We start from the raw sequence: 13,590 nt of genomic DNA on the forward strand, positions 1-13,590 counted from the left end.
GTACAATTTCAAGTATTACACCTTCAAAATAAATTATGGTACAAACGCTTTGCTTTGTCTGTCTGTCTGTCTGCGTGTGTCCGTGCGTGCATGTGTGTACTCCGTAGGATCAGGTGCTCATCAATTTTTAGGCTTTTAGAGTCATTGGTATTATCTTAAAGCCAGTTAATTTGCCTTCATCATTACCTTTCTCACCCTGCACCAGGGTATTGGCCTCGAACAAACACTTTCCACCTTTCTCATCCTAGGCTAGCGTCTTGAGGTTATTCCATGTCTTCCCACTTTTTTGTACTTCAATTTCTGTGATTCTTCCACATTATTTGCCTTGCAATACACTTATATCTTGTAGAAGTTGAGATATTTGGGATTGAAGGAGGTGAGGGTCGCCTGGTGTCAGAGGTGAAATTAGTGAGAAAATGGTCGTCAAAGTTTGGTGACTTCCCAAGCTGAAGTGCCCTTGGAAACTGTAAATTTACATTTTCAATGCCTTTGACCAACTTGTATCAGTAAAATTCAAATAAGAATGTATTGTTAAATGGAAATAAAAGGTGTTGAGCTTTAAACGAGAAATTTCCCAACGGGCAGAAAAATGTCAGTTTCTTCGATTTTATTATTTTGACTAGTGCCTGATTTCACCATGATGCCTCTTATATTATCTGCCAATAGATATTCTCTCATAAATTATTTTTCAATATGGTTGTAGAGTATGTAGGTGCACATGTTCCTATGATTGTGGGGTTTTACAATACACTAGTCTTCACCTAAGATCCCGGTGCTTGGGAATAAGGAAAATGCAGGATCTTAGGGGAACGGGATTTTATCTGATGCACCAAAGGGAGACTCAACGATGACTCATGTTCTTGCCTACAATCAATGAAATGGTCTACCCTTACTCTGAAATGTACTAACATGACTCCTTGGTGGGTTTATGGCTTATGAGTAATATGACTAGCATGGAGTGGTCAATCTTGATAGCCAATCATAATGCGAAAGGCATGCAATTTTCATGTGTCCTATTGTGATTCTCAAAATCTATGCCTATCCCGTAGCTCCTCTTCTTAACCTCCCCAAACTTTACCTTTCAAAATTTACTGTTTTCCATCTCTGACCAAGTTCCCCTACCTGGGTGGTAACATACCGTTGTGTTTCAGTCTGTCTGCTGCAATGGTCAGGAAAACAAATGCGCCGAAGAGGTCACACTTCAGTGTGACCCCGTTTGATGCGGACTTGTGAGCCGTGCCCACCAAGCTTATGAGTTAAGTTCAGGTGGAGAGCTCAGATGCGAGTGCCATGTTTGGGGAATACAAACTTGTGGACGAGTTCACACCTTGGTGTGATCCCGTCTGGGGCAAACATTGTACCCCTTCATCGAGACTTACAACAGAGTTGGGATCACATTCCATTCACGAGAGTGGATGATCTGTGACACAACTGCCAGTAAAATAGTCGCAAATTTTTCACTTCAAGGCTGATCAGCAGTGCCCACCTGGGTTAGTGTTTTGTAAATTATGTTCTGAAATGCAGGATCTTAGGCCAATATAGTCCTTCAGAGTGGGGCCTTAGGGGTGACTTTTGTATTGAGGAAATTCTGTTTTCTTAAAGCAATGGAATCTTAAACAAACTGGGATCCTAAGCTATTGGATCTTAGATGGAAACTACTGTATTTTGGTGTGGGACACCACGTATAATTATGTCATTCATACATTTCTTTCCCTCAGATTTTGTTGATCTTACTACAGCCGCAACTACAGGAACCTGGTAATGTTTTTTGTCTCTTTTGTCCTTTGACACAATTCTTGCTTTGTTTGCAAATATGGTTTTGTTCACTCTGTGATATGAGATGTCTGTATTAAAAAAGAACTTGATAACAGTTCATAGAATTTTTCTTAATGAAATTATGAATATTTTTAGTAGTTGTTTGCTTTTAAAGACCATGATTATTTGCAAAGCTTTGACAAACTTATCAATTCAAGGTGACCGTCTAGACTATTTGTAGGCCAAATAAGCATTTCCTTTAAACAGGCTATATGTGGCTTCAATAAGCCAATCAGTCCAACCCCCACCCCCCAGCTTCACTCTTTTTGGCTGTACGGTAGCCTTAATAATCACCCCCCCCCCCCTTCCCCCGAACCCCCTAAAGCTGATATTTAGGCTACCCTAGTCCAAACAAACAAACTTCTTTCCCTTCTGAGCCGGGAAGGCTCATGGTTTACATCTCTATGTCTGTGAACTAGGTCTAGATCAAGTGTGCATTGTCTTTACCTCTTTGTATCACTTTTAATGACTGAGTAGAATCTTGTCCAAATAAATGTATATATATTTAACAGGAATTCACTGGCATTCTTTAATGTAGTCTTTTTTTTTTCAGAGTACAGTAGAACTTGACTATGGTAGCACACGCTACAGGGGGACCTTACCAGGATCCCCCCTTTTTTTAATGTAAACTCAATTACCTGTGCTCGGGTTTAGCGGGGCAAGGAAAGGCCCGAACTCGGACACAGCGGGAGAGATCAAGCGAGCTCTAGCTGGGGGGAAGGGGGTTGGGGGGCTGTAGGTGGGTCCAAACAGGCAGTAAGCAGTGCGATGTTGTGTTTGGCCAATCCAGTGATGAGTGAAGTGGGGCAGGTGGCAGAGAGTTCTACAGTAGGCCTAACGGTATGATAGACAGCACAAGCAATAAGACCAAGGAAAAGATGGCTTCCAACAAAGACAAAAGGAAATGCTTCTCACTTGAATTTAAAGGCAGAGATAATAAACAAAGTTGACAAGAAAAGGAAGACTAATCTAAAGCGCAAATTTTATTGATGGAAGCCCCAGGACCAGACAAAATACGCAACAAAATGCTATGCAACCTTGACGCTAAAGGAAAAGACGTTATATGCTGCCTAGTAAATACCACATGGAGAACGAGTGGAATACCTAAGGCATGGAGGATCGCTCAGATCATACGGCTCCTGAAGAATGGGAAACCACCTGGAGGAGCGAAGAGCTACCAACCTATATCATTAACATCATGTATAGGTAAGCTTGCCGAAAGAATGGTTAACAACTGCCTTTACTGGTACCTGTAGAACACCAACAGCTTGAGCCCACACCAAACAGGCTTCAGAAAAAGCAGCAACACAAAAGACCAACTTTTCAAACTAAGTCAGGACATCCAGGATGGTTTTCAGGAGTCAAAACACACTGTCGCCGTTTTTGTAGACCTCCAACAGGCGTACAACAGAGTGTGGAGAAAAGTCCTACTCATGAAAATTATGGATCTCGGGACACAGGGAAAACTTTATAAATGGATCAAGTTTTTCCTAGCGGATTGAAACATCGAAACCAAAGTGAACAATGCCCACTTATCAAGGGTAGTACTTGAGGAAGGCCTACCTCAAGGTTCCTATCCGAGTTGCACTTTGTTCCTGATATTCTTCAGTGATATAATGAAGGTGCTAAAATCTGAAAAGACTGTCAAAGCTGATGGTCTTGCTCTCTGGCAGACACATCACAGCACAGTAGTAGGAGCAGGGAAATTAAATGAAGACCTCAAGAGGCTCTACAATTACTGTCAGAAGTGGAAGCTCAAAATAAACTACATGGAAACAGTATACACCATCTTTACAAGGAGCCATAAAACAGCCAAAGAAATACTTCAACTGAAGATAGGAAATGAAAATCTCACCCAAGAAAAACTACCAACATACCTAAGAGTCAAATTTGACCAAAGTCTGACCATGAATAGCCAAATGGAAAGCATAAAGAACAAGGCAAAAAGAAGACTCCAACTTTTAAAGAAACTTGCAAGCAGTTCATGGAGATCAGACAAGCAAACTCTGAGAGCTCTATACCTTGGGCAATAGCCTACTCACTATGTGCAGTACAACTACTTGCAATACCCTTGACAAGGTCCAAAATAAAGCCCTTCATTTCGTAAATGGTGGCATGAGATCTACACCTACTACAGCATGTAAATTCTTTCAAATGTTAAACCCTTGGGAATCCGCAGAGATAAAGCACTTTTGGAGCTCCAGGAAAGAACCAAAAGAATGTGCCCCAACCACACAAACAGGAAATTAGTAGAAACATGGAAACGAAAGAAACGACTTCAACAAAAATCAATCATGCATCACATTACAGAACTAATGGATAGTCCCCATCTGCCACAAAACTGAAGAGAAACCAAAAGAGTCAACCAAAACATCCCTTCCCACATTTCTTTGAAAAAACCAATCGTAACATCTCTCAGAGACAATAGCACAAAATCTTCAGACCCAGTAACGTTGATGCTTGCATCACATCAAACAATCGACAGCTATTCAGATGACTGGATACACGTCTATACTGACGGCTCAGCATTCAAACTGACAACCAAAGCCAGATATGGAATACTAATACAGTACCCAGATGGAAGTTCCAATGAGCAGCCTGTAGAGAAAAATGCAACAACTACGATGCAGAAATGATGGCAGTTGAAACAGCACTATACCATCTCCGCACAGTTTTTGTCATTCATTCAAACAAAATGCAGAGTATTGTGATTTTCACTGATCAGTCTTGCAAGAGATAGAAAATGACCATCATCTAACCCAAGACTTGACACATATACTGTTTGGCTCCCATCACCTCATGACATCCTGTGGCGTCAACCTGGTGATACAGTGGATTCCCGGACACTCAAACATACCTGGAAATGACAGAGCAGACACACTCGTCAAATGGGGATCTAGACAGAACAACCCAACATTCCAACTTCATACAACACTGCGAAACAAATCATTAAAAGCAACAGCAAACAAGATTGGATGAACAGATGGGCCTTGGGAAAGACAGCAGATCAGTTTTCAAACATATGACCACTACAAAAAGGAATGGCAATATCAACCTCCTATAGAGAAAGAAACAGACCGCGATCATCAGCCTACAAACAGAACATAGTTCAACTTTCACTTGAACAGAATAAAACCAGAACTTCCCCCAATGTGTCCTTTGTGTGACTATGCATATGAAACTGGATCATCACCTTTTCCACTGTACAGCCCTAAATGACATCAGAGCTACACTTTCCCCTTCGAGACCTAACGTTGACAACATACTCTACAGAACAATACAGCAACTGCAGCAAACCTGCACTTATCACTACATGGCATTGGACAGAAGGGTGAGAGCCCAGCTGTTGCTGGATCGATAACAACAACAACAACATTGATATGGAAAGGGGGTTGTCATGTGGATTAAAACATTTTTTTAGGTAATTTCCCCTTTATATTCCTATAGTGGGAACTCGCCTACAGCGAGATTTTTCTTCTCGAACCAAAAGTCGCGCTATAGCCATGTTCTACTGTATCTGTTAGAGTTTTTAATTTGTACATCGGTGTACCACTGTCGAGCAGAGAGACAAAAAAAAAGGTGGGAAGGTGGGGTTTGGTTAATTATTTAGACTATAAAATGTAGCCCAGATAAGCAATTCTATTTAATTTTTTTGTTTATAGTTATGACATGAAGTCCATGTTCCCAAACAAGGTTTTGAAAAGCCAATTATGCCGAAATTGTACTTTTATTAAAGCCGGATGTCTGTACTGATTTTCTGTACTCGCATACTTTTTTTTTTCCCTTTGAGCTGGTTGCTTAATATGCTTTGAAAGATTTTGTTGTCATGGTATTTTCAGTTCTTTTTCATGAGAATTTTTATTTTGGTGTACTTTCAGGAAGCCAAGGAATGGACTGTACAGTGTAGGAGACTGGCTGAATAACTTGGGGCCTGGCCGACCAGGTACTGGGAGGGGAATACTTCACTTTTACTTTTTCTTCCTGTGTTGCCTTTAAGCGTTGAGGGGAGATGCAGTTTTCTATGGTAGGCCAGCTCCACAGCTCTTTTAATTGGAATATGTGGCGTCGGTGGCCTAGTGGTTAGGCTCTCGGACTCGCAACCGTAAGGTCGTGGGTTCGAATCCCGTCAAGGGCCTGACGTTGTGTCCTTGGGACACGAATTTTGCTCACTCCACCCAGGTGGGAATGGGTACCCGGCTATAGACATTGAAAGATCTTGTCAGATTGTTTGTGTTTGAGCGCTTAATCGGCTGCTTGCACTGTATGCTTCCCGGGAAGCTGAGAATGTTTCGGAGTGTTCTATGGTCTGCTGGGGTAATAATATAGTGTAAAGCGCATAGAGCCTGCTGTTGAGCGGGGATATGCGCTATACAAATGCTATCTATTATTATTATTATATGAGGATTTCTCTTCAATCCACCTTTTGCGTGGCCTTCTTTTTCCTTTATAGTCTGAGTGCTTGGTGTTGTGGGCTCTCGAGGCTGGCTAGCTAGGTGACGTACGTAACAGGTGGCTAAACCGTTTTGTTCTCTGTCTTTCTATGAAATGCAGGCAGGACTCAGTCCCCAATAGCTGCTCTTACTTCTTCATTTCTCTGCCTATCTCATATTGTGATGTTAAGAGTTTTGCGGAGACATTTCATCTCGCATGCATTGATTTTTCTTTCATGGGTTTTACTTAATGTTCAGGTCTGGCACTGATAGCATAATGTTGGTATGAATATTGAAGTGATAAACTGTCTCTTTGTGTCCATGACATGAGATAGGAGGTGTGAGAGCTGGTAGGTGACAATGTTGGCTTTTTGAGTTCGTTTTTCTATTTCTCTGTCTATGGGCCCATTTTCAGAAAAAGGGCTGCCAAGATATTTAAACTCCTTCACCTGTTTCAGTTGTTTACTGAAAGGGAAATAAATGACATAGAGGTTGCTCTTTAGTTTTTCTTCTTTCATTTTGCACCACAACTGAAATACAGTTTCACAACTAGTAAGGTACTTTAACTGAATAGTTCAAGAATACAGTCACAAAGTTAGGTTTGAGTGGGTGGTTGGCGGGTGCTCTGGCGTGGTTTGCTTCTTTTTTCCTGTCGAACATCCATCATCCTTATCTCCCCTTCTTCTTTTTTGTTTGCTACTCTCTTGCAACACCTCTAATCTTTTGGCGCTCATATGACCTTATGCAGTTGCGAGCGCCATAAAACCTCCACTAAAACTAAAAAAGTTAGGTTTGAAACAGAAGTCTTATTGATTCCAACTTCACTTTCATTCTTGAAGCATTCTTCATGTCATATCAAAGAAATGTTTCAGCTGCAATTAAATGTTATACACGGTGTAAGTCAGGGCTAATGAAGCATAATGGTAGTTCTCATAGCCATAAAATCTTGGCAAAAGTATTATGAGTTGAAACCAGAGCTGTTAAGTAAGTTGTGCATATTAGACCTTACAAAGGTTTAATTCTCCTGTCATTTTTGTCTCTCATAAAGTGGAGACGGTTGGAATAAAAACTTAACAAACTAATATTTTTTATAGTAATCTTGTCTAATGCACAGTAGTAGTCAAAAGAGAAAGTTAGGAAGACCCATCCTCAAATTCTTGTCTAGTAAAGGCACTCATTATTTCCTGCCATGTTTGTAGTTAAGTTAGGGAGGCAGTGAGTTACTTACAAACGGAGAAAAAGAGAGATAGTGGACCTCGGATGCAACAAAAGGAGTTGGTTTCCCCATTTTTTAATTAATGAAAATCAGTAAAAATAACTCTGATTCAACGAACACTTAAATGAGTTAGCTCGGATTCAACTAAGCCGTTTGCAGGGTGAACTCTGCTGATGTGGCTTTGCTCATTTTTCTCTTGCGATGAACTTATCTGTTCCTGGAAACCATCCATGACACCTGCATGGTGAACCATCAGGGGCCTCTTGGCTTAACCGCTCAACCTATTGTTTGTATCTTATTTGACCAATGGGTGACCTTTCATACCAACACTCGCATTGTTAACATGCGCACATGTCCAAACGTGTGTCAGGGTCAGACAGGCGGCTAGCTCTTGTGTGACTGTGTGTGTTTGTCTCGGGGAGGGGGCACAAGCAGTCCGGGCGTGGAATATCAGTAGAGATACAAACACGTCACAGTATTTTTGTTTTCCCCGGCTACTGATCAGTATTACAATGACAAGCTAGTATTGACATAGATCTTCTTAATGAATTGCACGCTGGACTGTGGAACCAAATGTTCGGCAAACAATATATTGTAGATGATAAATGACATGAGCGTGCATTTGAGCGAATCGGCCTTTTTGCACAGTGTGTGCTTGGTAGAGTTCAGTGTATTTTCCTGGAATTTTCCAGCGTTTCTTTGGTATGGCATCAAAGAAATGAAAATGCCTCTCATTTGAAACCAAACTGCTTTTGATTGAGAAAGTCAAATACATTACGCATTACTTGCTCTGTGCCTGTAATTATTACACGAAAACCTCATGTTTTCTATTAAGTACACTCAGATTCAATGAAATTGAAGGTCTGGCCCGACGGCTTTGTTGAATCCGAGTTCCACTGTATATATAGTGAGAGAATGTAATGCATCATACATATTTTGTGTCGTAGAAGCTAATGCATGCTCATTGTCACTTTATCCAATGTAGGATAGAAAAAAATTAACTGAAAAGTTTCCGTGTCGTAAAGAGGGTACCAGTCACAATCCAAATTTTGAAATAAGTTAAGAAAAATGTGTTTTACAATCTTCTGAACTCATCACATTTCACATGTTGTAATTCTTTGCTCTGATGTCTTGTTCGTGGTCCATGTTTGGCAGTGATAAGTGAGAGTTGGGATGACACAGTAACAGTCCCTATAAAACAGTGTGCTGCACTATGAAGACCAGCAACGGCATGTTTGTAGTTTGTATTGGTGGGATATTACCATGTATCATCGCACCGGTGCCACTGACTTTAGTGTCTTTAGGCCATTCCCATAGGGGGGACACTTCTCGTTCATGCACAGTAGGATTTTAAATGGGCTGATTCATCAATGTCTCATAACTGTGCCTGATCTTCAACAGGGAACTGCTGCTTTTTCTTTCCTAATCCTTACTATGGTAATTTTTCCTTTACTTCTTTTGTATGTTTATCTCTCTCTTGTGACCCGCTATTTCCGGGGTGCCTTGAAAGCCAAAACAGACTTTGTGCTGTTGAAGCTAGAGAGGTGAGTAGAGTAAGCCTGATTCCCTGCAAAAACTTCACTGTTGACGTCCACCCCTTGGCGCTCATATGACCTTATGCAGTTGCGAGTGCCGTAAAACCTCTACTAAATAAAAAAAATACCTCATCGTGTATAGGTCGCCACTCTTTATTAAGAAATTAGGGCTTCATGGTCGCCCTGTGTCTTATCCATAAGAGAAGAAATCAGACCCAAAAAACCCAGTGGGGGCAGACCAAGGGAACAAAGTCTGTGGGCCAGGTAATGGGTAAAATATGTAAAGCTTTTGCCAAAAAGCATGTTTGTAGACAAAAGCTGTGTTTTATTTTGCTTTGAAGTACAGTTATTAATAAAAAGTCAACAAACAAAGGTGATGGTGCTTGCCATGAAAATATTGGTGTGTCTTATCCGATGTACACATGATTTATACCTAAGTTTTTTCTCTCAAGTCTACCTGCTTATTATCCATGCATGAGTCCTATACGCAATGATATACAGTATGTATTATATAGCAAGAAATTATTGTAAGTATGTTTGTAAGTGGTTTGGGGGGGGGGGGGGGTGCTCTGGTGTAGTTTGACCTTCTTTCCTATCAAACATTATCGTCCTTTTCTTGCCTTCTTTTTTGTGTTTGTTACTCTCTTTTAATACCTTCAGTCTTCGGCACTTGTATGACCTAACTGTGTTGTAGGTGCTGTAAAGCACTCCCTAAAGCAAAATAAATTGGTGTGTGTGCCATTGTAAACCAAATGTCCTAATTAAAATGATCTTTCAAAGGGTAATTTGTTTGTTTGTTTTATTTACTCATTTGACCTGCCTCTTGTGTTTCCCCCAACAGGACATTGTATCCTGGAAGTGCTAGCCTCGTACGGTCACCTTCAGCACGTTGTCTTCAGTCTTCTTAGCGGCAGACCAGTGCTAGTGGCTGGCTCAGGCCGCTTTGAGGCAGAGGTGGTCAAGATGATCAACGCCTTAGCCATATTTGTGCCCGTTGCACGCAGGTAGAATAATTGTATGAATTGCGCTGGTGAGCTAGGCACTCGTCTAGTCACTTGTACATATAAGCTGATAACAAATTCTGCTGATTTATCTTTTATTATTGGTGCATATATAGGTACTTATGACCTTTCTTTTCTTGTTTGTTACTCTTGAGTCATTTTTATTCCGACCTATTGAAAAAAATAAGTCAGTGTGGAGGTCGGTTGTTTCCTTGATTTCTGTATCGAGATTGCAAAGTAAAAAGTTATTAAAATGTTTATATGATTTAATTCAAGCTTTTTCACTACCGTTTTCTCAACTATAATATTTACAAGCTATTGACCTCAATGCAAACAAGAAAAATGAAAGCCTACACCTGAGGAGTGGATGTGACTCATGCCTTATCTATTTTTTTCAGCTACCTTACAGAAACCCTTTTTTCTTTTTTTCAGGAGGCGACATTCTGTGTTAGAATGGACTTCCAAACCCCTTAGAATTGGAGATTTGACCAAACTTCGGCTTGTTGGTATATGCAGGCCTGAGAGGAAAACTTTAGATTCTTTTGTCACAAGTGCCATCAAGGTCAGTATATCAAGGAAAGAAAGGATTGTCACAAGTATATTATGAGATCATTGTTACCCCTTGACTGTGCTATCGTCCTATATCATATGTCTGTACAATCTGTCCCCCCCCCCCCCAGTGTTCTGTAAACATATCTTGTGCAGCAGCTTAAATGTTTTGTTTCGTGTTTCTTTGATATTTAAACTACAACCAAGTTTTGAATAAAGGGAGCGGCATCCCTTAAGAGCTTATGGTTTTAGCTATGAAGTCATCTCTGTATATAGACTTTTTGACTGAAACAGCAGGTGATTACCAATAAAACAAAGAAGGGTGTGTTATTTTTATAATGCACATTGTGCAAGACAGTTGGAGCGGACTTGTTTAATGGGAGTGCTTATTCAGTTTTGGTATTTTGAAGTTACTTTCATCGCTATGGCTTGATCTACCTGGTCATGTCAATGTACTAAGCTATCTATTCATTTATTTCTATTGATATATATATTATATATATAGTTTGACTGTCAGTAACAGGAAGCACGAGCTTTGTGACTGCTAAAACCAAGCGAGATGTGTTGTTTGTCTTGCACGAGACAGAGATGGGGCCAGTGCGTTGAATCAGTGCGATTGTTCAGTTTCAGTACCTTTATATGGTTTACATCCTAATAGTTTGTTCTTCCCAGGTGTTGTCAATGGATGAGGTCATCTATTTATTTATCTTTTTATTGATATATAGTTTTATTCACCTGTCTCTTAAATTAAGAGAACAAAAGTCGATTAAAGATTGTGACCGGCATCTTGTGCACGATTGAGTTTTCCTTTGCATGTGGGGTGCAAATATATGGTTAGAAGTCAAGAGGTTAAGATAGTTGCTGGAGTTTTAAGAATTATATTTCTACAAATGCAGCTGGTTTTTTGTTAGGTGGAAATCTTTGCTTAAAGACTGTGAGTGATGAGTGTTTGTTGTAAATGCTTGTTCATTTTTAAGAGAAGGGGGATGGAAGTATGTGTTGATTTCTTGAAGTTTAGATCATATAGGATAGAGGAGATAGTTGTAGGTGTGCATTTTAGAGACAGTGTGTTGCTTCTTTTTTTTTTTTAAGAGAGGACAATTCTGAACTGAGAGAAAAAAATGGGCGAAAGAGATAGATAAAAGTTGTAGTGTTTTGATATTATGCTGTGTACATGTACATTTTGTATGCTAGAAGCTGATGAAAGCACACTGTTATTTTCTTCCTGTGAAGGAACAGTGTGGTGTATCCTAAGTTATTTTTCTGATGCCTCTCCCACAATTGATAAATATGAATACATCTCTGACTTTGAGCGGCAAGCTTTTATTTTCTGAAGCAAAATGCTGGAAGGCCTCAAGTTTGCCGAAATTTGTTTGAGGGTGAGCACTGGTGACAGTATAGCCACATGCATTTGTTTTTACGAGAAAGGGAAGGATACAGATGTTGTACACAGGAGACATGTTAATCATAAAGTGTTTCAGCATATGTTTGAATTTAATGTTTCTTCTTATTCTGTCCACATAGAGAGCTTGCACCATCATCGATGTGGAGAGGAAAGTCATTATTGCACCTCCATACCAGGTTAGTTCGTTTTTTTCTTTCTTTTGATTTTTAGTGATTCCCAAAGAAATCCACACATAAAACCATTTTGACTCTTCGCTTACGGAAAGTAGCATTGTTGCATTATCAGTATAGTAAGGTATTGACAGTTAGTTACCAACAGAGCTGAGGACCAAGCGGCTTTGAATTATTAAAAGTACAGGTAAATTCACTTCACTCAACTGAAATAAAAAGTAAGTAATGCTTTATTTCAAGTCCAACATTAACAAATTGTTTTGGAGAAAATCTTGAATTATCAAGTAAAATTTTGTGTGTGTGTGTGTGTGTGTGGGGGGGGGGTTGCCAATTTGCCTATATCAAGCTCACTGTATATGGTTGAGTCTCAGTAGTATTTTACTCTGTTGGTAAGAGCATAATGTCTAAATACAAGTCTGTCTGGATAAGAGTTATGATGGATCTGAATCTTAATTACGTCCTTTTTTTTTTTTTTTTGGATTCACTTGATTTCAGGGTCATCTAATTACGCAGTTGATGTCAAAACGAAAGGTTTTAAAAACGGATGTTCAGTTTCTGGCTTATCTTGAGTGGTAAGTATCATGATTGTACATTATCGTTACTGGAAAGATCCGTATAAGGTCCTGGGTCCTGGTTGAGACCCGGGTTCCTTTATTTGTTGGAGTAAGAGGGCATTGTTCTTTTGCCTTAATTTGTATCTCATGTTGTTCTGCTCTGTGTAACTGATTTTTTTTTTATTTTCAACTCGCAAAAGAAAGAACTTACTGATATTTAAATGATGAGAGAAGTCACCACATATGCCTATCCTCACTTTATTATACGACTTATAGCATGGAATGATCAATTCATACAGCATTGTTGTTGAATAAAAATGAAAAAAACTTTGATACTCCTAAATGGAAATCATAATGTGAATCTTAAACATACGCAATTAGCTGCATCTGTTTGGTCTTAAAGTGGTTGAAATGGTTTAAATATACTGAGAAAATGTCATCTTTTCTGCTCTTTGTTAACATTAATTCTTTTCATCCCTTAACACCTGAGAATGGATTAGTTGAAGTTATATTATCTTTTATTGTACTTAACTAGGAATAAAACTTTGTAAATGTGTATTTAGGTGGGAATGCATTTGTTTCAACTTATTGCCTGTTCAAATTTCAATGTAATGATGCTCTCTTTATAATGGCTGTAAATGAATATACACAAAGTAGTACCTGTAACTTTCTTTGTGTTAAGATTGGGATAGAATTGTAGTTCCACTCAGTCATCTGTTCACCCCCCCCCCCCCCCCCCCCCCCCGGGGCGGTGCCACTGATTGTAGTGTCTTTCAGCCATTCCCAAAAGGGGGACATTTCTCGTTCAAGCACAGTAGAATTGTAAATGGGCTGATTCATCATGTCCTGCTCATAACTGGGCTCGATATGCAACAGGGAACTGCTGCTTTTTCTTTCCTAATCCTTACTATTGTC

At 39.7% G+C, this 13,590-nt stretch overlaps 1 protein-coding gene across 4 annotated transcripts in view; it reads left to right on the top strand.

Moving 5' to 3' along the window:
• LOC101851204 (guanine nucleotide exchange protein SMCR8) overlaps positions 1-13,590 on the top strand; it is a 45,814-nt gene that overhangs the window by 27,098 nt on the left and 5,126 nt on the right. For all 4 annotated transcript variants that reach the window (XM_013084699.2, XM_005102060.3, XM_013084700.2 and 1 more), the window contains exons 17-22: positions 1,719-1,758; positions 5,694-5,758; positions 9,838-10,000; positions 10,430-10,559; positions 12,071-12,127; positions 12,617-12,693. In XM_013084699.2, the coding sequence (XP_012940153.1) occupies positions 1,719-1,758; positions 5,694-5,758; positions 9,838-10,000; positions 10,430-10,559; positions 12,071-12,127; positions 12,617-12,693 (532 nt within the window). The remainder of the gene's footprint in view (positions 1-1,718; positions 1,759-5,693; positions 5,759-9,837; positions 10,001-10,429; positions 10,560-12,070; positions 12,128-12,616; positions 12,694-13,590) is intronic.

Source organism: Aplysia californica, unplaced genomic scaffold (genome assembly GCF_000002075.1).
Source record: "Aplysia californica isolate F4 #8 unplaced genomic scaffold, AplCal3.0 scaffold00311, whole genome shotgun sequence".
NCBI lineage: Eukaryota > Metazoa > Mollusca > Gastropoda > Aplysiida > Aplysiidae > Aplysia > Aplysia californica.